This window comes from Phymastichus coffea, unplaced genomic scaffold (genome assembly GCF_024137745.1).
Source record: "Phymastichus coffea isolate CEN01 unplaced genomic scaffold, Cenicafe_Pcof_1.1 PCOF00017, whole genome shotgun sequence".
In the NCBI taxonomy this organism is placed as follows: domain Eukaryota; kingdom Metazoa; phylum Arthropoda; class Insecta; order Hymenoptera; family Eulophidae; genus Phymastichus; species Phymastichus coffea.
In genome coordinates, this window is record NW_026706828.1 from 3,659,464 (window position 1) to 3,685,796 (window position 26,333).

Here is a 26,333-nt window from a genome sequence, read left to right on the forward strand (position 1 = left end):
AGATTCACTATCTCCCCTTTAATTTCTTGTTTCTCCCTTAACCAGTCCTCTGCCTCACTCTTCTTTTCCCACCTTAACCCACCCTCTAAGTCTGTCACTATTATATTGTTTATCCTACTTTCTCTATCGATTTTTTCCTCTCATATACTCTATTTCTTCCTTATTGCCTACTTCTGTTCCTCTTTGCTTCTCGTTTGCTCCTTCTATACTTTATTTTAATTTCACGCACGCTTCTTCCAACTGGTTCATCCTCTCTCCCCATTTTTCCAGCAGTTTCTTTTCTCTAAGTTCTGCTTTTTCCCTTTCTTCTTTCGTCTCTCTCCTTCTTTCTTCTCTCTCTTACTCTCCTAACTTTTCCTATTTCTTTCTCCTATCTTTCTTCTCTTCTTTTCCCCTCTGTCTCCATTCTTTCCATTTTTTCCATCAGTTCTTTAACGTTTCTGTCCATTCTCTCCTTTTTTCTTCCCATACCTCTCTTATATCCCTTATATCTGCCCGTATCTTTTCCATTATATCTTCTGCACTACTACTTTTTCTCACTTTTCTTATTGTGTTGTTCAATTTCTCTCCTCCCACCCCTTCTATCTCGCTCCCCTCACTTTCACTCTTGCATCTTTTTGCCTCTCGCATTTCTCCTCTAATATTCTAGCTCGGCCCCTCTCCGCTCTCTCTCCCCCTCACCACCTTTGCTCTTTTCCTCCTCTGGGTCGTTCTTATCCATCCTTCATCTCTTATCTCTTAATTTTTCTGCTGTCACAAATCTTTCCATCACTAACCCGTACGCCTTAATTCGTCTCTCTAGTTCTGCTCGTGATTCCATCATTATTTCCTGTCTTACCTTTTCTGTCTCCGCCTTTACTTCTTAACGCCCCTCCTCTCTGCCTACTTTTCCCGCTTCTTGATTTTCTCTCTTAACCTCAACTTTTCTTTTTTCTTTATTCCTCTCTCTCTGCTTTTTCCTGCTCTTCTCCAAACCTCTTTCTCTCTACTCCACTTCTCTTCCGCCTCCACGCTCTTTTCACCTCTAACTCTCTCCTCAAACACCTTTCCTCACAAACTTTCTCACTAAAACTCGCACTCACAGTCAAGACAGGTCTACTCCCTTCCACGAGTCGAAACCCACTTCCCGACTAGAAATATAATTTCTCCATAATTTAAAAATTTTATATTTCGGGTCGTTATTTTGTTGAAAAATGAATTCAGGGTTAATCAAGCGTGTGTCACAAGTATGGAGAGTTTTTGAATAATTTATTTATTTTTTTTTTGTTTTAAATTTCATCAATCTTTACGAGTACAATGCTTCTCATTTATAATCCACTCAAATATCCCCAAACCATTACAGAACCGCCACCATACTTCACTGTTTTCATTTTTTGCATACTCGTACAATCTTTTGCAAATTTCTTTTCTGTATATCTTAGAACAGGAGTTGAGCATTTGCAATCAAAAGTTTGAAATTTAAATCATCTGCTTATAATACTTGTTTCTAATTTTCTATTGTTCAGTTTTTTATCTTCTTCAGCTTACTCGTATTTTAATATCGTGATAACAGCTTGCTTTCTCAAGAGTTGATTCTTTATAGCAATTTTTTCAAATAAATTATTTTCACATAGTCTGTATTTTACTACTATTTCATTAACTGATTTCTTAACTTAATGGTTAACGTTAGCAGCGATTAGTCTAACTGTAAGGATTACTTATCTATTACATAAACTTAAATGTATAATGTAGTTATCATTAGACTTTGTGACTTTCCATTGCTTATTGCTATGATTTCTGTCTTTTATACTGCCAGTACTTTTAAAATTGTTCATATGATAAACTATATTATGTCGAGTTAATGCGACCTGAAATTTTGAATCTATGAAGTGACAAAAATTCTATCTAATGCAGACGTGCCTTAAATTTATCTGCAATAAATAGAGAATCATAAGTTTCACGATGATGACTTTTGAAGATTTATTTTTGATGAATACTGTTGAGTATCTAGAAATATTTTATATAACCATAGAAACATACCTTTTTCAACTTTATAGCATACATTTTTTTCAGAAAGAAAATTCTTTATATAACTCTTGCATTAGAAACAAACAATTTTTAGTGAAATTAATTTACAAGTAATAAGTGTAACCATAAACGACCCGATAATATAGTCAACTGTCTACCACCCCCAAACAAAAAAATAATGAAAAAATATCGGACAGACTTATCCACTCACTAGGAAATGGTAATATGGTGGGAAGGGATTATAATGTGAAGCATCTATGGTGGAGATCAAAATCACCAACTGCAATCCTCAGAGGTTGAATATTTTATGAATTACTTTTTGAAACACAAAATAACTGCATAACAATATCTACGGGAGCATCGACATACTGGGCAATAGTCATAAATGTGCTACTACATTTGATAGATATTGCAATTGTTAAAGTCATAAACCAAAAATTCTTTGAAGCATCATCATGCTTGGAGTTCACGTTGGGCGTTTACCAGTATTAATTACATTGCATGCATAAGTACTTAAAATAGCAAACAGCTACATGAAATCAGACTAGAAAAAATTTACTCTTTACATTAATGTACGCCTCATGTGTAATAAATTTCTTCAATCACTTATTTGTTTTTTATTCAACATCTTTATTTACAACCTGTCTATAAAGGATAATAAGTGAATTTTATAAATTAATTATTATAAATTAATGATACGCTAAAACGCGAAAGTTCTTCTCCAATATCCGAACCATATCATTGCATATTTACAATATTTTAAATACATTACTTAAAAAAAGTATGGCATAGAAAATTTATCATAAAAAATTACCGAACTTTGAAAAACGATTATTCAGCTTCAAAACATTGCAGAGAGACGATATATTTTTAAATTAAAGCTTGAAGTCTCTAGTATAAGAACTATTTAATTATTTTTCGATGAAGTATAATTTTATGTTACGTGACTTAAATTTCAAGACTATATTTTAGAAATACTAGAGTCACGCAGCGCGCTACGCGCGCCTCAAGCTGTCGTTGTTACGTGATATAATTTGTAACATAATTGGTGGTTCGGATTCCACCTTAAACTGAACGTTCACTTATGATGTATGTAAAAAAACTCAGCCTACATTACCCTTTGAAAAGAGGCGCGGGAGGGGGATTGCCTATATGCCTTTCATCATTATAATATGTTACCAAATGCGTACCGGTACCTACTTTACCTCTGCAACGTTCATACGATTTTCCTTGGAGTAACATGACATAACATATTGTTGTAGAATAAACATTGTAATTATAGTTTTTGTTAGGAAAGTTATTAAATAATTATATGATGTTATATACAACAAATTTTTAACAGTCGAATATGTTTTTTATGAGTAAAGCTCTTTGTAAACATAATTTTTAACCTTGAAACTATTTTGTCGATGGCTTCCAAGAAAAATTTTAATGGTATCCCATGATCGTACCCTAGACATTGCTACATACAATTGTCCATGATTGATAACGTCTCTACGTAAATCAATTGCAATATTATCAAATGTTTGCCCTTGAGCTTTATTAATCGTCATTGCAAATGCTAATTTAACAGGAAATTGACGTCTTTTAAAAGAAAATGGATACTCGTTAGTACAAAACAATGAGATGCGATTTAAAAATATTATATCATTAGATTTATCTCCTGTTAAAACTTGACATTTCAACAAATGATGTGAAAAATCTAATATCCGTAAACGTGTACCATTACATAAACCTTCATAAATACTAATATTTCTAATAAGCATAACGATACAATTTTTTCTTAATCGTAATTCATATGGAGGTAAACTGGAAGGGTTTAAGGAATTTAAATATTCAGGTAAAAGTACTTCATCAAATTCCCCATTATCACATCCATCAGTACTGTCGATTGCTGTGTAAATGTGTTCCGTGCTGATATCTAGCAAATTAGTAGTTAATTTATTTATCTCATCGACATCAGCATTTCTTGCAGCTAGAATAGCACATTTACTCATGTTATCAAATTTCTTTTCTAAGATTAGTTTACCAAATACAGTCTGAACAACATCATTATTGATATCGAGAATGCAATGATCAGGCAACGTCAAATTATCGTGTTGGTCATTTAATGTTCCATCGCCAACTAATATTAAAAATTTTGCAAAATCAACTTCGTGAGGTAAAACTCTCATATTCGTTGTAAGATTATATTTGATGAAGTGCCTCCATAATTCACTGTATTTTATTGAAAGATTCAATGTTTCACTTCTTGTTCCATGAAGTCTAATTGGTAAAAGCTGTCGAAAATCACCACCTAAAACGATAACTTTACCACCGAAAGGTAAATCATTGTTCATAACATCTTTAAGCGTTCTGTTAACTATTTCCAGTGCATATCTTGGAGCCATTGGAGCTTCATCCCAAATGAAAACTCTTGTTTCTTTTAACAAAAGACCTTCTTTAGATTGCGCCGTAATGCTTGAAGATGAATCGCTATACATAGGAACTGGAAGGCCAAATGTTTTATGCACTGTTTTTCCTTTTGGAAGCAAAATTGCAGCAATCCCTGTAAAAGCCATTGAAGTAACTTTAATATTTTTTGAACATAATAAATTATAAATAGTTGTATAGATAAAAGTTTTCCCCGAGCCTCCTGGGCCATCAATATATAAACAATTATTATTATTCACCTTATCATTAGTAGCAGTTGCTAAATCCAAAATAACATCAACAATTTCTTTTTGTTGTTCATTCAATAAATTATATTGTTGTTCTCCGATATCTGCCAAATGTGTTTGTGATAACTGATCGCTACTTTCAACTAATAAATGAGTAATTACTGTTTGATTCATAGCAGGAAAATCAGACAAACTTTTACCTTCATGATTTAACATATTACTTATGTCAGCGTATGCCATTTGATGACTTATATCAGTATTGTTTGTCCTTGAAAAATCTTCGGATAATGCATCTTTAAAATCATCCCATAATTTTTCTGGATGAATTGGTTGACAATGTATTAAAATGCGAACAAATAATTGTCTAAGTCTTCGTGGCATCATCCATAATGTTGCTTCTTGTAGAGCTTTAGCCCACTCTTGGTCATCTTCTATTAATCCCAATTCAAGACATGCTGCTATGAATGAAGGTTGTAATATGCCGTTAACTGTTTTTAATGAATCGAAGCTTGTAGCTCCTCGTACATGCAATAGTAGTAATCGCAAGTGGAATAACTCGATTCGTGTAGGACTGATCGAAAACATCCTTCCAAAACAGTTGAAATGCGATTTACGTGCTACCCATTTGGTTACTTTGATGCCATTTGTTTTTTCTTTTTTATACGTAAAAAACCTTGGAATATCACTGTACAGATATTGCCGTGCATTTTCATTTTCAATATTCAACTTGAAATAATCAAGCAGTTTACTACTTACTTCATTGAGATTGTTTACAGAATTGTTTGCATCAGTAGAAATGATAACGCACTGTTGATTTTGTAAATGAACTGTTAATCGCTCTATAGTATGACTTTTGTCTTGTAGACTTTTACTCAAAATTCGATAGCATGCTTCAACAGGTCCAACATACCGAGTTTCTATGAAATTAGAAACTTCATCATGGTTGATAACATCTTTAGATGTATTTTCGGTCCCAATAACGACAGTAGCTGCGTCATGTCCTTTATAAATGTATTTATATAAATATTTTACAGCTCGAACACTTGAAACAATTTCCACATTCATATGACAATCAAACATTTTTAATAAGTTACGGCAATGTGGTACAACCCATCGATTATCAATAATATGGCCATTAGGTTGTTCATGTGAAACACCATCATCTCTTCTTTGATAATGAGGATATCCAGTTTCATCCATAATTGTTTCATTTTGAAATTCTTTTGGGAATTTTTTTGAACATTTGTTATTTACCATACACCAATCACCGCAAGGTCCATGCGTCATATTTTTTACAACGATATTCAATAAATCAGGATCAATATCTTTATCAGGTAATTCAGCGGATATAAATTTGTTAACCAAATCAGGTGTGGTTATTTTATGAGCATGTTTTAAGGTAATTAATAAATGCATATGAGGTAGCCCACGTTTTTGAAATTCTATAACATATACGTACGATTCTACTTCTCCAAAAACATTTTTTTTTATAACAACGTCGAGTAATCGATTTTTTTTCAAATGAAATACACGAGCAACAATATCTGGTCGATCACATGCCTGTTGGCCTGGTAAAAGGTTTTCTTGAATCTCTTTCCACCTTGGGTTGCAAGTCATCGTAAGAAAAATATCCGGTTTCCCAGTTTTACCAACTAAAGACATGGCATCTTGATAACTTTGTTGCATGTGACGTGGTGAACCCAAAAAAGTCGATGGTAAAATAACTGTTTTCCCTACTTCACCATTAATGTCATTTGCAGAATTTTGCAAATAATCATGTAATCCTTGGTATGTATCTGCTTTTAACTCTCTTTGATGATCTTTACACCATTGAATTCTATCTTTTTCGATTTTAACATATGAATCTACAACCCATTGTTGAAACAATCGACGACCTAGTAAAATGGAATTAAATTCATCCTGCCTTATAGCCATTTTATATTTAGTATAGGCCATTCGCGTTACTCGTCTACTTGAATCATTATCATTTACCTTGATACGTTCTAAATTTCTATGCCATCCTCGTGAACCATAAGGATAAAACAAAGGATATATCCATGGCTCCACGTTAGGATCCATAGTACTAACATATTGCAATACCTTTGTATTTTTGTTTCTAATAGTGACATACGACTCTGGAATTTCACCATCAGCTGTCGTTGAAAAAATAGCAGCAACCTCGTTTGTTCTTTGAAAATTAAATCGTCGTCTATCATTTCCTGGTTTCAAGGTAAATAATAATTGCAATTCAAGTTCCTCTTCGACATTCATTCGAGATCTCTGCTCATTTATTTCTTGTTTCATCATTGCGTATGACTGTGCAAATATATTGTTCTCTCTTATTATACTGTCTAACGTCGTAAGTGTTTCTTGTCTAAGATGCGGGTTTTGTGATAATCGTACATGAAGAGCCTCTTCTTGATCAACAAAAAAGAGCTGTCCATAAGCAGGACTTTCATTCAGGCAGGGATATAGTGCTGTATTGATTTGATAATATATCTGCCCATGAATTTTGAAACAATATGGCCCTGGACGGCGCTGTTGAAAGTTAACTAAATTGGCATTAAAAGAAGCAAACGAAAGCGAATTATTATAATAACGAATGTTATCAAAAAAATCATTTGAATTTGCATGAGTTCCATCAAACAAAGATGATAATTCTTGAGGAAAGTCAGGGGCAGCATCTAGAACTACTGCTCCATGGGAACAACAATCATTGAAAGATAAGCCTTTTTTATCAACTTTTTCCGATTCAAAATGTTTTGTTTTACAATGCTTACATAAAACATTCATTTTTCCTAAATAATCTTGTGCAATTGTAGAATTTCTACGTTCATCATTTATAAGATTACGCGCAACTTGACGCCTAATTCTCTGACATTCAGCATTTCTCAAACGTCTTTGAGCTTGATACACTTCTTCTTCCGCTGGAGTGCGTTTTTTTTTGTTCTCCCCATTATAAAAAAAAAAAAAAATGAATTTGAATGTACAAAGTAAAATACGATAATAATGGTAAATAAATATTTTACTGTTTAATAATCAAAGTATAAATAATAAGGTATTCGATGTTATTAAAATAATAGTATATTCAATGTCTCTCTCGTATAAAATAAAAAACAGTTAAAATCTGTTCCGAAAAGTAGAATGATATAGTACAAATACACGCCAAGTACAAATGTACTTTTTTGGCTTAGTGCATATTCTACTATCAAATTTGGTTTTGTTTTACTTGAAGTTCGTTATCTTTTTTATTTTTTCAATCAATTTTCGTTTTTCTGTGTTCTTTGTTTCTTTATTTCATTATCCAGTTTCGTTTTTTTCTTAATCTTTGTTTTTCAAAATTTCTTTCAAACAGTCAGTATACTTTCTTCTGGTTATTCTTACATAAATTTTCTATTGTGTTCAAAAGTCTATCTAGAAAGCAATATTTGAATATTGCAATTTCTTTCAAGCATCTCTTTCTTAAGAAATTAATTTTTTTGTTAAGTAAGCAGGTGTGAATAAAAACAATAAAATAGAAAGCACTTATGAATAATAATAACGACAACTATATATGATGTAAGTTAACAATTTATAAGCTATTTTTTATTTTCATAAATTAAACATTCCAATCAAATCACTATGAGCGATATATGACTTTATTTCTGTCCAGTAATATATGAAAAGAAAACTAAATTAGATGTATTTTTGTGGCTAATCTTATGCATGTCGTTATACCGTAACAGATCAAATTGAATGTGCCTATATAAGTGCATCAATTTCTCTTGAGGAACCTGAAATGAAAGAAATATATTCATCAATAAATGAAACATCTCTTCTCAATAACAAAAGATGGATATAAGTAGAAAAGCTCATTATAGTGATCGTTAGGCTAACATTTATCCATCTGAGATTTTTTAAATAATTTCAAGACATTGCCATATTTTTCGCTATCAATACACAATTTATAGTCTAAACAATCATGTAATCAAAATATTTATGAGATGGATGTAAGAAATAGTAATAAAATAGTCAAATTATTCCAAGAATAAGTAAGTAATTGAGTAATTGTTTTTAACAATTTTAAAGCGATCACTGATACTTTCTATCAAATGAAATGTCATTACATTGGAATTGCTTCAACTGTTCATCAATATAACATGGCATGCTAAAATGTTAAACTAAAAATGCCTTATTATGTTATTATAAATGCTACCTATATTAGTATATTTTCAAGTAGCAAAAATATCAAATCATATCTGTGCATGAATAAGGTTAGAACTTCTAAATATTTTTGTTTCCAATAATGTATTATATTAACTTACCTAAGGTAATATTTTACTGCTGTTAAAAACAGCAATATGCAGCTTTGCAGAAGAAGAATGAATTGAAAGCTATGTCGATAATTTTATTATGCTTATATGCAAAGATTACACAACAGTGCACAGCAACTACTGCTTTAAAAAAAAAACGTGGTTTCTGTGACGACCGTTCCATTACCATGGACATTACGGTTGCTATAGATTTCAATGACCATATGCGCATGCCCGAGTTCGCGTATTGTCTTATGACCGTCTCGATTGGAGACCCAATATCGCCAAGTACAGAGTAAAGTACTATTTATATTTTAAGCAAAACTGCACAGTTGAAGAATGTACATATCAAAAAATATAATTTAGTGCTTTCGGATAATCCATATAACATTTTTTAAACGTTCAATCAATGTAATTTATAGAGTATATCTTTTTATTGAAAATATATTTGCAATAACGATTAATAACATTTGCAATAATAATTAGTAGCAATATTAAACGTTAGTTCACTCCCTAGTTTGCCCTAAATATTGTAGAATAAAATAATACTAATTACTTACCTTCTCAAAAATTAATTCTGTAAAAGAAAATATAGGAAAATGTTTTGATATTAAAACAATTTTATTTTTAAGACACATGAGGGATAGGAAAAGTTTTATTAGAATCACGTTCATTACAAATGTTATTTTCATCACATTGATGATTACCGGAGAAAAAAAATGTTTCAATCACATTCCTGGCAAATTACAGTTTAATTATTGATAAGTATCAATTAACACATTACTTGAGTCTTGAATACAAAAGTTGAATCCAATGAAACATTTTATTCTCTAGGTCATTTGACAATTTTCTTACAGGCATAATAAATTATTTATTTTACTAAAACGAACTTACAAATGTGTTTTTATTTCAAAGTATCGGTTATTACAACTAAAATATTATGCTTATAGCATTATTTACTTTACTTCTTATACAAAAAATGCGATATACTTCTTACACAAACAGTTCGACCGATGTACGCACAATAAACAAATTTGAAGCTCTTATATTCTATTTTTACATGCATAAAGACATACGGAACGTTATTTATTTTTTTATTTTTCATTATAAATATTGACTAAGGCCATACTCGATCGCGTTAACATTCATTGTATCTCAACATGCTCACTCATCTTACATTCGCTTAAAGCTTATTTTTATCGCTTCCGAATAGGAACTTGAGTTTACATTTTTTTAAACATCAGTCGTGTACAAACTCCAGTCTGTGACTGATAAGTAGGGTACGAAAATAGCTAATAAATAGTGTGAGAGATGAGAGATTATCTTTATATGCATTAATATATACGAAACGTTATATATCTTTTTTCATTATGAATAATGACTAAGGTCATACTCGACCGCGTTAATACTATTCTAAAAGCTATTCAGTCAGTTTTTTCAGTACTGTATTACTTAAAGAGAACTTGAGCTTGCATTTTGTTAAATTAAAGTTGTGTATAAACTTCAGTCATTGACTGATAAGTTTTGTACGAAAATCGATGTAAAAACGTCATAAAAATTTTTTTACTCCTACTACAAACGCGTAATTTGTATTATTTAATCGTTACATATATAAACTGTTATAAAAAGTTATTTTAATTGTTACATTTTAAACTATGACAAAGGAAATACTTGATAATGTTAACATTAACAAAACGTTATTTCAATTTTTTGTACTATAAATTCGCGAGTTTTTTAAAGAATATATTCATGAGCGTGTATATGACTCCTATCTCACTTTACTTATCATCTTTTTTTCAAGGAAACTCAATCAATCAGACTTATGTATATAATGCAGTAAAAAATGGAGCTTGCATTTAGTCAATGAGGACAATGAGCACTGAACGTTAAATAGATATAAAGTCGTACCAAAAAAATTAGTTGTAATTGTATTAAGAAATAGTAGAAAATTAGAAAAGAAGCGAATTTGAACGTAAATGCATTATAAAAAAAATGAAAAGTAAAAATATTCTCAATATTTATTTTGATTAAAAGAAAATAGCATATAAGCTATTGTTTCTTATAAAAGAAAAAGAAAACAACCTCATTCTGGAGCCCTGCGCTTGGGAAATTTTCTGACGTTCATACACTCCTGTGGAGTTAAACGCTGATGATCGAAGTCAGCAACGATGTCGGTCATGTTTGGGCAGGTAATAGTTGTCAATGAACCTGTGAATAAAAAATACGATAATTTATTTGAGAAATATAAAATAGTAAAATCAATATTTTATCTGAAGTAATGGGACAAAAATAAACGTACCACTTTCAGTGATTCGTCCTGTAACAGTCACGAAAACACCAATAGGAAGTTCCTCTGTCGGGTTGAAGTTGGTTACTTCCAAGTTCACCTTCAAAGTTCCGTCAGTTATTGCCGAGCTACCGTAGCTTGATCTTGCTCCGTAATGATTCTCTACCAATCGAAATTTCTGCTTCAAGTAACCAGTTAACTCTGTAAGAATTTCAGATATTACATTATATACAAATTGAGTTACATACAAACACAACTTTTTAATAATCAGATCAGATTAAAAATTGTAAAAATCATGCATTCACAATACAATATTTACATATTATAGATATACACTTGAATATGATTTTAGCGAAACAATAAAATTTCATTGAACTGCGATAATTTTTACAACTAAAGAGAAATTAACTTGAAAAATTAAAAAGTACTCACTAATCAATCCAGAAGTGTGCTCTGCAATAGTGTCAAACCCAACGTCAAGTGGTACCTCATTGAACGGAACATTTACGTTGCGAAATCCTATGTATTCAATGTCAGTGCCTGCTTGGATAATGATTTCATAAGGCACATATCCTTTACTTTCTTTCTTGGCGTACTTTTGGCCTTGAGCTTTAGTAAGCCCGCCGATGATGTGTAGTACCTGCAAAAAGAATGGTATTATAGTCATGCAATTATAAAATAAATAATTTATTCTTTTTTTTTCTACTTACTCTATTGATTTGTATCTCAGGCTCGTACTTTGCTATCAGCTCTCGCTGACACACACAGCATGAAACCTTTTTTGTTCCGTTGCTCAACACGAATTTGAATAAACGAAATTGTCCTTGCTTTCCAACGTCACGTGCAGCAGTTATTTCGTCAACATATCCAATAATCTCGCTGCGAACAATCGAATTACAAAATATATTACAAAAATTTCCAAAAAAATATTGAAGTTATACATTTATGACACTTACGTGGTCTTGTCTTTGTCCACTAACTCGTCAAAGCCATCATCGTCAGTCAGCTGGTATTGAAGATTATTTGGAGGGTCCATTGTTAGTGGATAGAAACTGAAAAAATTATTATTTTTAAATGAAAGGAGGTTTCAGCATCTTACTCAGATTCATGAGAAATGCAATTTAACCACGTGGTGTGTCGGATATGACAATTTTTTTTCTATGTTAACTTCAACTTAAAAATTCATAAAAAATACAATGAATGCATTTCATAATTAACTTCAACTGCAAATATTATTATAATCGTTAAATAACACATACGTATGTTATAAAAGCAATTTGAAAATAACATTTTTTGCAGACATAACCTTTCACGCTACAACGCGATTATGCACAACGAATGTGTTTACCGTGATTACGGTGGATTAAATATTTTTTCAACTTACCTCGGGGAACGTGGCCTGTCTTGCTCTCAACTCTCAACAGCTCACTAAAGATGGAGGACCACGAATAACTGCTCACGGTACGCTGACACTGATGAATGTTGAATGCGACCTCTATTGTTCTAAAACTATATTTCACTCTTCCTACTTCGCATCTCACTCCCTCTATCTCCGTCTCACTAACGCATCACGTGACTAACTCTTAACCAATCACATCACGAATAGATTGGCTTCACTTTCGCTCGGGTCTTTTTCTTATAAGGGGAAAAATTTAGTCAGAGAGAGGTACCATCTATTGTCTTACTGTCTGTAGCAGAAGGTTTGATTATATGTGGTGTCTTAGCTCCCCAACTGTGTCTCTAGTAGAGTCAAATTCCCTGCTGGCGTCGTCGAGCATAGCTATAGTTGTGACGGTGACACCCTCGGTGTTGATGTTCACTACAAGTTTTTTGGACACCTTGGCCCAACATCTCTCTTCTGGTATCGCCTCCTTTTAAGCTCTGCGATCGGCCTTTCTTCCGGTTCAAGTGACGATGGTCACAGCGGCACCCGTGCGCACAATGGCTATCTCTACCAGAAAGCCGTCGGATTCATATTAACTACCATTTTACCTGCCGTCTTATTTGGTCAGTGTCCTACAACTTGGTTACCAGGCGCCCTAGGTATCGACAACGCCGCCGTTTTTTTTCTATTCGTTGCTGCGCAATGAAACTCCTGATTATCAACGTGCGACATTGGAACATTATCGCTATTCACCCCATCACCGGTGGTAAGACAAGGTGATCCTTGCAACATGCCGCGCCTAATCGATACCACGCGTCCCTCGGCTCACTCAAACATGTCATTTTTTTATGTGGGCTGCAGTTACCGCTGTTGCTTCTGTCACTTTCAAACAGTCTAGTGATAGTTAGCGACCACACTTATCGCTGGTCTGTGTCACCGACAAGAGTGCCTTTAGCAGCTGTCACTACGAACGTGTCTCGACCGGACACTTACTTAACGAAAAATGTCGAGAACATCATCTGCAAATGGTAGTTGAAGTTTAACGGGTGAAGAGACCACAATGTAGAGAAATTCTTGTGCCGTGCAGAGAAATGCCGAATCGGCTCAAACTGTTGCAGATGAACGCTTAAAGAGCTATGCCGATCATGCTAAAAGGTATCGCTCTTCAGTGGTATCGGCTGCATCTTAAAAATTGGATTTTCTGAAATGACTTCGTGGTGCAATTCAGGAGAAGATTTTTCGGACCTAACTTTCAACTTTCAACAGCTTTGAGCCAGTAGCTGACTACCTGGTGTCTCACGCACATTATGCGTTATGCCAGCCCTTTCTACATGCGAGAAGAAGAAATTAACATCGCCTATGGTAATCTGCACCCCAACTACTATTACCAAATAAATAAAATTAAAATTTGTTCTCTATCGGATTTGGACCGTTGCACAGTGGGAATTTTTAATTGTATTTGTATCGAAATTCCTTCCGCAGTCTAATTTTTACTCAGATTAGGTAATTTAAAAAAAATACTAATTATACTTTGTACTTTAAGAGAATGGTGCTACAAATCCAAAATAATTCACCTCCCGATATCAGCCGCTAATGATATTACGATATTTTGATATTCGATACCGACGAGACACCTGTAGAATCTGTCTCTGTTTCTGCCACCGCTGCCCTGGCGGAGATCTTGCTTGCGAAGGAGATTCAAATTAATGAGCTTCTTAGCCGCATGAAAAGGCCGCCGACGGCGGGCTTTGGAATCACGAACTTAGTTGAGCATTCAACTAAATTCGTTCATTCAACTAAATTGCAATGCCGTTCTTTCAGTCAAGCAGACTCTATGATTGCTCTCTATTGTACTCTCGTGCGGTGTAAGCTCACATATGCATTTATAATATGGGCTCCTCAATATGATTACTTTTCAAACGCACCAAAGATTGTGCAGCATCTTTTTTTGCGTTTTCTCGCTAACAAATTTGATTAACGTATGGACGTGTATTCTCATGACTATTCGGAGGTAGCAACAAAATTCAATATTTGCTCTGTTACATCTTTTATTCAATTTTAGTCGACATTGTTTATATATAAACTGTGTCACAATCTCATTGACTCATGTTTCTTTCACGATCGAATCTTGTATGCTGTTCCACCCCATATCATTCGAGCTCGTCAACATACTTTCTAAATCCGTCCTCGTAAATGCAATCTTAATCATGTTTCTGTTATTGATCGATCCTATATTATTGTTAATAATCTGTCGGCTCCGATCGATATCCACTGTATTAGTGTTTAATTATTTAAAAGAGCTGTTAAGTCAGACATCTTTCAATACCGATAGCTTATTCCCGTTTAATTGACGGCTGTTTTCTTCCCCATCGTAAAAATTCTCTGCTACTTTAATGTTATTGTTGTATTTTGTACTTTTATATCTAATTAAATTTTATCACTATGTCATTAATCTGTTAACTTTGTACTTCTAGTTAAGTTGTTATTATTTTTTTGTATTTACTTTGATTTTTTTCTATTATATTATTATGTATTATTATTTATATTTATAAGGGATTGTATTCCATATAATAAATTTAAAAAAAATCCTTTATTAGGTATCATCCAAAGTGTCGCCTGTCTTTCTTAAATTCGGTCACAAACGTCGCTTGCCGAATGTCTCCTACATTACAAATATCGATGCGAAATCATTCCTTTGAATATTCTCACGTGAAAAATTCGTATGGAGCAGCTGTGGTCCGCGATTCCGTTATCAAAAGCTAGGCAACATAGTGTGGCACCGGCTAAATACATTATCGGCGGTAAGTTTTAGCGCAGGTCTAGCACCTAAATTTAGTTCAGACTTATATCTCGGTGATTCTGAGTACCAAGATTTATGTCATCTCCAACGCCACGGGTCACAAAATGGCAAAGATCCATGTTCAAGATTTAAACCTTATGTTCTCCCACAGGTGGAAGACATGAACACCACCAATGGCCCAGCCGTCATCTCCGCTGCTGCCGTTGACACCAACTCCACCAGCCATAATTAACGTCAGTCATATCAAATGGGTCCCGAGTCCCCTATGTTGGAATTGGCGGGCTATGGGACACCGATATATGACCTGCTGTGCTCCGTGGGGTAGATTCTGCTACGGGTACAGATAGGTCAACATCACATTGTCGACTTCTCCCAGCTGCCGGTCAAAATACAGCGACATTAAGGGGCCTGGTACCTTTACACCGACAAGGACCTGTGGAGGATCACCGCCGCTTTTGACGAACGCCGTCCGCGACGGAAATGCCGCTAATTTTTTTTTCTACCCTGTTTTTTTCTTTTTTTTTCGTCTCAAGAGTATGTGTATTTTTTAATAACCAATTGAATATTTTTTGAAGGATGGTATTACGTAATTTCTATTTTGATACACGTCCCACCCAACGGCTATTGCTTGTTTCCCAACCCATCTCCTTCAAAAACCTTACGCAAATGAAAAGGCACGAAAAGGGTTATTGGGACAGTTATGTGCATACTACTCATTATTTTTATTTATTTTGTTTCTTACTTACATTTCTTCTTATTACTACCGCAATATTCTGACTACGCAACCGTATAAGCATGGACGACACGTCCTACCTTTTAAGCACCCTCATAACTTTTTTCGCCTTCTTTTCTTCGTTTATACGAGCTCTCACTTTTCTCCCCAGACCTTCCTCTGGCGGGAGGAAGTGTAATCGATGGTTTGATCGCTCAAATATTGACCGTTGACCACCGCTAAATGTTTTCTCAATGCAGAGCTTTACTCAAATTTGCGTGCCGGTACATATGAAACTCTATATTCCGATATGCTACTTATGTTTGTTTTATTGGCAACTTCGAAACATAGGAGGAACCGACACAAACAAATCTACACTTTCTACCATTCTCTTAACGACAACATCAATCAAGGTTATTGCTGGCTTCACACAAACCAGACACAAATTTTTGTAATCAATTCACCTTTATTTATCAATGCCTGGCATCCTAATAAAACTAGAGTCACCGCATTGTATGTTACGTTGAGCAAAATACAACGTTACACCACGGTAATCAAATTTGAGCAACCGAGCTTTAAAAGAGAAATTCGTCAATATTAAAACTACCAAGAATACGGGCATACAAAAAACTATTGTTACAGAAATGCTGTGTGTGTGAAATGGGCTGAACAGCATCAAACTAAAGAATGTCCAATTTAACAAAAAATAAAAGATGTAACATGTGCAATCTACAAAGAAAATTACACCTCAAACTATAAAGGATGCCCAGTTTGTAAGCAATCACAGCAAAAACTATTTCTCTAGACTAAGAGAAAAAATATTAAATCAAAACAGTATACAAGTTTATCAAAATTCAAATTTAAATTTAAATGCCAATGTCAATAGAGTTAGACCAAATATAACATATCCACATGTAATATCAAAATAAAATGATCAGAGATAGAAATATCAATACAAACACTTGTTCAAGCAGAGCTAAGTAGATATACTAACAAAGCAAACACAAATAGTAAACTCGAAAAAATTATGAAAGAGCTGATGCAAAAAATGGATATGTTAAATCTTTCAACTATACTAGTAAACAAAATGGCATAATGAGTAGTCTAAAACTCGCTATCTGGAAAGCAAACGGTTTTATGCAGAGGCACATAGAATTGCAAGCATTTTTAATCTATGAAAGTATGGACATCTAGTTAATATCAGAAACACACTCTACAAGTAAAAACTATCTTAATATATCAAACTACACTCTACATAAAACCAATCACCCGCTTAATAAAGCATACGGAGGTACTGCGATTACAATCAAAACAAAAATAATCCACTACAATCACACTTACCCTAGTGAAATCTATTTACAAGCAATTAGTGTAATCATCAAGGATAAGGTGGACCGATAATCATATCAGCGGTTTACTGTCCTCCGACCAAAATAATTACAAAAGAAAACTGGACTGACATATTCAATACACTAGGAAATCACTTTATAGTAGAAGGCGATTATAATGAGAAACATCCGTGGTAGGAATCAAGATCGTCAAACTCTAACATACAGAGGCAGACTACTTTATGAAATACTAAAAGAAAATAACTACATTCTGATGGAGAATCAACATACTGGCCTACAGATATAAACAAGTTTTCGGATTTGATTAACTTCGCTATAGTAAAATGTATAAACAAAAATTATTTTGAAGTGTCATCATGCTTGGATTTATCATCAGACCATTCGTCGGTACTAATTACTTTACACCGCAAACTTAATAAAGTAAATAATAACATAAAAATCGACTGGAAAAAATATACTCTTTATATAAAGGAACGCATAACGTGCAACGTTCTTTTTAAAACATCTAATAATGTAGAATGCAGTATTAATTCACTCAACGTAATTCTAGCTGAAACTATCAACAAATACTCTACTATAGTAAATAGAAATAAAAAACAACAAAGCCCACTAAAATAACTGAAAAAAACAAAGCAAAGAGCTTATTAGAAAAAGGTATCAGATAACTAGATCGAGTCAAGATAAAACTAAAGTAAATAAAGCATCCTAAGATCTAAAGAAAATGTTCTATGAAGAAACAAACACTCAATTGTAGAATTATCTCAGATCACTGAGTTCTACAGAAGCAACAGATTACTCATTATGGAAAGCTACTAAACGACTTCAAAATCCAACTACATTCATACAGAAAACCTGATAATAACTAGACAAGATCAGACGACCAAAAAGCTGAAGCGTTTGCAAATCATCTTAGTACAGTATTCAAGCCATACTAAAGAATAAGAATAATCACCAAAGAAGAAGAAATCTTACTAGAAGGCTCTGACGTCCAAGACAGTACACCAATCAAATCGATTAAAATAAAGAAAATATTACAAATTATTAATGATATTAAGAATAGATAAGCTCCCGGTTCTGATAATATCACAGGAAAAATGATCAAAATGTTACCCTTATCAGCAATAAGATACCTACCAATTATTTTTAATGCAGACTAGCCTGTCTTCTGTTTTTCTTCCCAGTGGAAAGTAGCAGAGATTGTTTTATACCTAAATCTGGTAAAGAACCAGAACTGGTAATATCGTATAGACCAATTTGCTTCTTATCAGCACTTTCTAAAATCTTTGAAAAACTCATTCTATCTAGAATTAACCCAATAATACTAAATAAAAAACTTATTCCTGACCATCAATTTGGTTTCAAGTGTAACCATTCTACGATTGAGCAAGAAAATAGAATAGTATCTGTTGCGGGGACAGACATCGAAGATAAACAGTATTGTACTGGTATATTGTCCAGGCTTTTGACAAGGTTTGGCAGAAAGGGCTACAGCACAAGCTTAAGAGATTTTTTCCTTAGGTCCACAACGAAATGATACAGTCTTATCTACACAATAGAGCCTATCAAGTTAAAATACATAAAAACGTATCAAAATGTTAGTTAATAAAAGCAGGAGTACCGCAGGACAAGTGCAACACTTTATCTGTTATATACCTCGGACCTATCAAAGTTTATTAATATCTTTATAGCAACATATACAAATGATACAGCAATTTTAACAATACACCCAGAGAGAACATAAGCAACCAAAATATTACAAAACTACATAAAAAATCACCGTAAAAATTGGTTTAACTCCTGGAGATTAATAGAAAATGAAAACATCTCAATACATACGACATTCACTCTTCGAAAAGATATCTATTCTCCTATTAGATTAAATGATAAATATATTCCGCAAAGCAATCAAGTAAAATATCTAAGTATTCACGTAAACCAAAGACTTACATGGGAAGAACATATATTTACTAAACGTAAACAGTTAGATCTCAAATGGAGGAAAGTGTACTGACTCATCGGAACAAAATCAGAGCTGCTTATTAAAAACAAACTGAAACTATATTCAGCTGTACTTAAATCAGTCTGTACATATGAAATTCAACTACTAACTCGAATATCGAAATCCTGGAAAGATTTCAGTCGAAAGTTCTACGCAATATAGTACGGAGCTCATGGTTCATACCGAATGAAATTATCTGAAATGATTTCCAGATACTTACAGTTGAAGAAAAAATTTAAAAATTCTACACAAAATATAATTTCAGACTATAAAACCACCCAAATAAACTTGTCAACAAACTTCTCAAGACATTCATCGCCAAAACCAAACTAAAGTAAAAGATCTTACTAAAGTTCACAAAAAATTGTACTAAAATGGAGTAGAAGTGAAAACTTTGTCGCAAAGATTAGTTTTCACAAAGCTATTGAATATCTTGAAAATCATAAATCAAAAGTGCTTATTAGTAGCAAACAACTGTACTTTCGATTCTAGTTTCATCTAATTACATGTTTAAAAAATATCTTTGCTTGTAGAATATGAAAAATTCCTTGAAGGATTCAATGAATCATTGACGTTGTTTAAGAGAAAATATCCAAAAAGAAAAAATAGTATAAACTTACATCATTAGCAGCTGATCTAATGTCTTTTTCTTGAGAAGGAGTTCATGATGCTGTTACGTCTTACGACGCCTCCCAAATTCCTTTATTAAAATTCTGAAACTAAAGCTCTTAAAGAACCCCGATATCTGTATATGTCAGCAAAAGTCATTGGACTCTTATGAACTCTCAAACACTAAAAAGTATATAAGTCATGTTTTCTCAACGAATGACCCTCTACAAACCAAAAATCACTTTGTTTATCAAATTCCTATAGGTAGTCAATGAAAGATCTTGAAGTCTACTTTTGAAATTCAAGTGACCTTTTCCCTAAAACATCACATCTGATCAAATATGGCTGCCAAAACCACGGGACTCTACTTTTTCGTTTATTGAATTGAAAATAAAACCAGTATCATGAAGCTGATTGAGCTCTAAAAACATCCCAAATGATAGGTCTTGAGCTTTACTTTCAAAAACCATATGGTAAAAAACTAATCATGAAAAATTATGTCTTCATTGTTAGAAATGAATCATTAATGATTAAAAGATATTCGACTGATAGCAAATTCACTGATCTTCAGTAGTAATTATATCAATGTCAAATTTTCGATTCCAGTAAATATATTAAAAAAAAATTTGTAAACAAATAAAAACATGCAAAATTAAAAAAAATATATAAAAAATTAAAAAAAAGCTCATTTTGGATCCGCCAAGTTAAAATGCCATCTTTGATTCAGCAAATTAATCATTGGATTCATGATCAGTGACCACAAAAGCCCTTACATGCCGAATGCGATGAGAAACGGTTGATTTTTCAAAAATCTTTACGTTACGTGATTTTGGGCGCTATATTGGATTTTACCCCGAACAGAAAAATCTTTACTATATGGTTTATAAAAGTAAAGCTCAAGACCTTTCATTTGGGATATTTTCGAGTTCAATCAATTTCATGGTGCTGGGTTTATTATCAAATTAATAAACAAAAAAGCACAGTCACATGGTTTTGGCGGACATATTTGATTAGATGAGATGTTCTGAGGAAAAGGCCACTCGAATTTCAAAAGTAGATTTCAAGACTTTTGGATTCACCACGTATAGAAATTTGATAAACAAAATGAATTTTGACTTGTAAGGGGTAGTCGTTGAGAAAGAATGGCTTATATATATATATATGTACGTGTATGTATGTGTGTATGTGTGTGTGACGAGAGCAGGCCGTGTGCCAGTTTTTCGTCTGCGTTTCTCTCTCCTTCTCGACTCGGCAAGGCGTGGTGGCCAACGTTGGGCGCATTAAAGTATGCGCCTAACACTTGGCCTTTTTGTTTCAGCGCCAAGGACGGGCCAGCGCAATTGAGCGCAGAAAAATTGAAGAGCGCGGAGAGAGTGAGAAAGAGAGAGAGAGAGAGAGAGAGAAAGAGATAGAGCGAGCATTAGACCTATGCAGGGATAGGCATGCACGTGACGCGTGACCGATAAGCGGCGCGTCGCGTGCCGCCTAACTGATAGGTCAGGAAGGGAGAAGAGCGAGCACCGCGAGGCCAGTCGAGTCGAGTGAGAGTGCAGTGAGTGCAGTTTTGGGCACAACGAGAGTTGAACTCGCTAGTGACAAGAGTTGTCATCGCCTGCAGCAACGGTTTCTTTTCCTGCGTCGATCGCGGTGACTCCTTCGCTATAGGCCAAGGACGACAGCATCGCCAGCGTCAACCCCCCCTTCACTTGATTGGCAGCCCAATGCCCAGAAGCGGTAACCCTTCGCTAGAGGCCCAGGACGATAGCTTCGCCAGCGACAACCCTCCTTCACTTGGTTAGCAGCCCAGTGCCCAGAAAGTTCGAGTTTCCTTTGTCTTCTTGAATCTCTCTTTCTCGCTAAATCCTCTCTCTCTCTGACGGTACGACTGACAAACGCGTACGGGTAGGTAGCGAGGCGCTCACGTGCCAGCTACTTTACTACGTACGCTCGTTAGTATATTATGTTAATTTTAGTTTTGTATTGCTTCCGTTCATTGTTGCGTTTAGTTTATGTAATTAGAGGACGATGGTTGTCAAGGCTCTCACGTACCGGACAACTCATTCGATATAGGTTTGTGTAGTTTTTAAGTAGGTTTGTAAATAGGATAAGTGCGTGATTAATTGTGAAATAAGGAAATACCGCAATACATTTATTCGCGATGATGCTAGGGAGTTTCTTTTGTTTTATTTCTTCGTTAGAGAATCAATAACTCTTAGATCATATATTGCGCGCGTATGTTAGTGTGAATAGTTGCTAATAATAATGGGTTAAGTTTAATATGATTTCTGTCATTGCATAATTTATTTATTGACCTCCCCTCTCTTTTCTCCCTCAATTACCTTGAGCGAAAGTGCCTCACTTACTCCGCAAAAGAATTGGTGACAAGGAGAGAGTTTTGTCACATGGCATCCCTTGTGAGTCTGGCGATTGAGAGACAAAGGAGAGAAATGGTTTAGTGATAAATTTTAGAAATAACGGTTAACTGATTTTCTTTGTGAACTAAGGGCAATGAGTACGCGTAAAAGAATTTCGAGTTTTCGGTATTTTGTATTCTTTGTTAGTGGTTGCCAGTAACCTTTCTTAATAGTGGTGTCGGGTGACAGCGGTACGTCATTGAGTCGCTTTGACGCTGACGACTGCGTTCTTTCCTCGTTTTAGTTTTCTTTGTTTTAAGAGTTTTACTAAACTGCCTATTCAAAATTACGGTAAGTAAATTTTTGATAAATTATAATTTCTTTCTATAGGCGTAAGCAAGGCGATTTCTTGACGGCTTATAGCTTAGAAAGAAATTAGTTAGTAAGGTATCAGGTTACATGGACCGGTCGAGACTTGTTTAGCCCCCGTAAGCTCGCGTCGTAGTCAAATTACGGATTTTCGATTTTAGAAATAACAATGTCGCTAGCGTGTAGAGATAAAATAGTCATGCGCAGATTATTACGCGATGCGCATGCAAAAAAATTAAAACGTAAAATTGATTCCACAGAACCGGCTGTTCTGTTGGAATTAATACGCTATCGCGAACTTAGCTTGCACGGTAATCTTGAGGAGTTACAAACCCGGTATTTTCGATATATGCTGTTAAGAGAGCGGCCAGATTTGCAGCCACCGCTGCACTCGGGCGATTTTGTGTCAGGCCGAATCCCGGAAAGCTGTACGACGAAGAGCAAGAAACAACGGTAAGCAGCGCGTGGAACGCGAACTTGGGCGATGAATTCGCGGTAGCTGCAGTGCCTTTGGCGGCCGAATTATCATGTGAACAAGAGCAGGCGACAAAGGCAAGAGCAGGTGTTGCCGCTTCTTCTGAACAACTTCGGCCGCCGGGCCAAAATGCAGTTGCGCTCGGTAATATTGACATGTTACCGATGGCACCTCGCTCGCCGTCGGACAGTAGGACCGAACGCGCATGCGAACAAGTCGCGCAAAACCAAGGCGAGCGTAGCACTAGCGCGATAAGCCAGATTTGTGGGGCCCTCACAGCAGTACCGCGTTGGATTATAGGCGAGAAGTGCGGCAAGATGTTACAGATGGCGCGAATACAGTATTTAGAGTTGAAAGAGAGGCGATGCACGGTAGAGCGCCTCAGGCCGAACAGCAGGCTTCATTGCCGCCTCAGGCCAAGCCGCTCGGTGACCGCGAGGCGCTAAACGCGCCAGCGGTTGCGACTAAGCCACCGGCCCACGCGAACGCACCAAACAATAGGGCAGGTATTACATTCCTCTATGCCGATTCAAATAGATCGGCGAGCACGAAATATCACGCGCCTAGAGTAAGTTCATGGGTTGAAGACTGAGAGCGCGAGGTACGAGTAGCTATTAGAGAGGAAGCGCAAATACCAGCTCCATTAGATGAAGGTTCGATTATTAGCGAGAAAAGCGAAATTAGTATAAGGCGACCTAAACAAAAGCAGGCGAGACAGGTAGAAAATATCAGTGGAAGCGATACGAGCTCGAGTTTATCGGATACTGATAGTTGCAACACTTATAAAGTTAAATCGCCGCGGTAAACTAAGCAAGTAAAAGCAGAAAGACCAAGAAAAAAGAGTGCTCCTCCAAGAATCAAGTATGTAAATGGTATAACTGCGGATGGAGTAAGCGCACTCAATGCCTGGTCTCTCCGTTTTTCCGGTAAAGATAGTACAAACGCACTAAGTTTTCTATCAGGTTTAAGTGATTGCCAGCGCTATTATAGCATCTCGGATGAAGAGATGCTGATAGCAATAGGCACTGCATTCCGCGATAAGGCGCGTCCGTGGTACGAGGTTAATCGCGATATGTGGAAGACGCTGAAAGACTTTAAAAAGAGTTTTTCTAGCGAATTCGGTCGGCGATTGAACAGAGAACAACTGTACGGTGAATTGCGTCAAAGGACATAAGGCGAGAACGAGAACATTACGGACTATATCGCGGCATTTGCGCCGTTTTGATCCGCCCATTTCGGTGAGACGCCAGTTAGCTATGATTATAGAGGATCTACATCCAAGATATAAGCGATATCTTGAAACTAAGACCTTCTCGGATCTAAATAGTTTTAAAGAAGCGGGTATGGCGCTCAAAGATCGCATGGCCGGTTGGAAAAGGTGTCAAAAGCCGCCCACGGCTGACGTAACGCTAATTCCGGAATCTGCGTACGCAGAGACGAAGAAGTCACCCGGTAAGCAAAAATCGGTCGAAACTATTGACGGTTTAAACGACGCGATTGACGAGGTCTTAACAGTCGAATCTCCTAAAAAGAAAGCGCAGCAGCAAAACAAAAAACTAGGTAAAAAGGGCAAGAAGCAGAACGGTGAAGTTGTCGTGGCTACTGCCGAGACGCAACAGCCATAGGCATAAATCAGCCTGCGAACGAAGCCGCGCCTGCTCATCAGAGCATGCAGGCTTCGTTGGCCCTGGCTGCAGGTGTAGCCTCTAGTCTAGTCCCGCAGCAGCGCAGTCAGGGAGGTAGCAACTTAAATAGGCCATTTACGGGGGCTTGCTTCAATTGTAACACGGTGGGACATAGGAGGGCGCAATGCCCGATAGCTCAGGTTAATCCGCGGATAGTTTGTTATAAGTGCCGACAACCTGGACATTATGCTAATAACTGCCCAACGCGAAATTCAGAGCCGACATTATATTGTCAGGTTTGTGGGACAATCGGTTACGTATTTAGAGAATGCCCTACTTGTAACCAGGTGAAACAGGGAAACCTCAGCACGGCTCGACCGCTCGACGACTCCTGCCTGAAATGGATTGAGCGGGCCATTGAGGTAGAGAAAGTGCTTCGCGCAAGGAGCGAAGGCACCGTAGAAGAAGGGAATAGAGTTGAGGCAAAAAGGGAAGGCGAGAACAAGGCAGAAATTGCCAGTTCTGTGCCTCCTTTCCTGAATTTATTAAAAGAGGAAGGCGAAAACAAGGCAAGAACCGTCAGTTTTGCGCCTCCTCTCTTAGACAAGGTAATAGGGGAATATTTGAAAGTCAAGGCTAAAGTCAAGCGAGCAGTATTTGTAGAATATGAGGATCCGGAAAAAGTTAGTAGGGAAATAGTAGAGTTTAAAAACGTGTTTAAAGGCATGTTTAGTCGTGCGACATTGAAAGAGTTTCGGGCACAGAGAGACGAGGGCGTAAATTTTCCTAGTAGGATCAGCAATGAATCCGAAGAGGCAACATTAGTTACGGCAATTGCGCTTGGCGGGCAGGCGATCAAGGCGATTGGTATCAGTTAGTAGAAAAAGGTAATAAATCGGTAGATGTTTATGCAGAATGCGCAGGTTTAAGTAGCTACGAAGAGGCTCAACGAGAGACAATCTTGGCGTCCTGAAAGTCCTGAAGCGTCTAGTAAGTGTCGGTCTAGAAATCAACTTAGAAAAGTTTTATTTCTTCTGCACCGAGGTAACTTACTTAAGATACAGGTTAGATAGCGAGGGTTTGCATCCGGATGATGACAAAGCAAAGCCAATAGTAGATTATCCTGCACCGAGTAACGTTGCTCAATTACGCCGTTTCCTAGGTATGGTAGGATGGTATGCGCGTTTTATCGAACACGAGAGTGAGATAAAGGTCCCGTTGACCAAGCTTATTCGAAAGGACCAGCCATGGGAATGGAAGGAAGAACAGTAAGTTGCATTTGAGAGGTTAAAGCACGCATTAACAGAGGCGCCGCTACTCACGCGCCCTGATTTTACGCGCCCCTTTTACTTACACTGCGATGGCTCTTCCTTCGCGGTTGGCGCGTGTTTCGTCCCGGTATTTGACGACG

General features: G+C 35.8%; 1 protein-coding gene across 1 annotated transcript; it reads right to left on the reverse strand.

Moving 5' to 3' along the window:
- Positions 1-3,362: 3,362 nt before the first annotated feature.
- On the reverse strand, positions 3,363-7,460 carry LOC131675235 (uncharacterized). Its single transcript, XM_058954142.1, has one exon. The coding sequence runs from the start codon at positions 7,458-7,460 to the stop codon at positions 3,363-3,365; it is 4,098 nt and encodes a 1,365-aa protein (XP_058810125.1).
- Between the last annotated feature and the right edge of the window lie 18,873 nt (positions 7,461-26,333).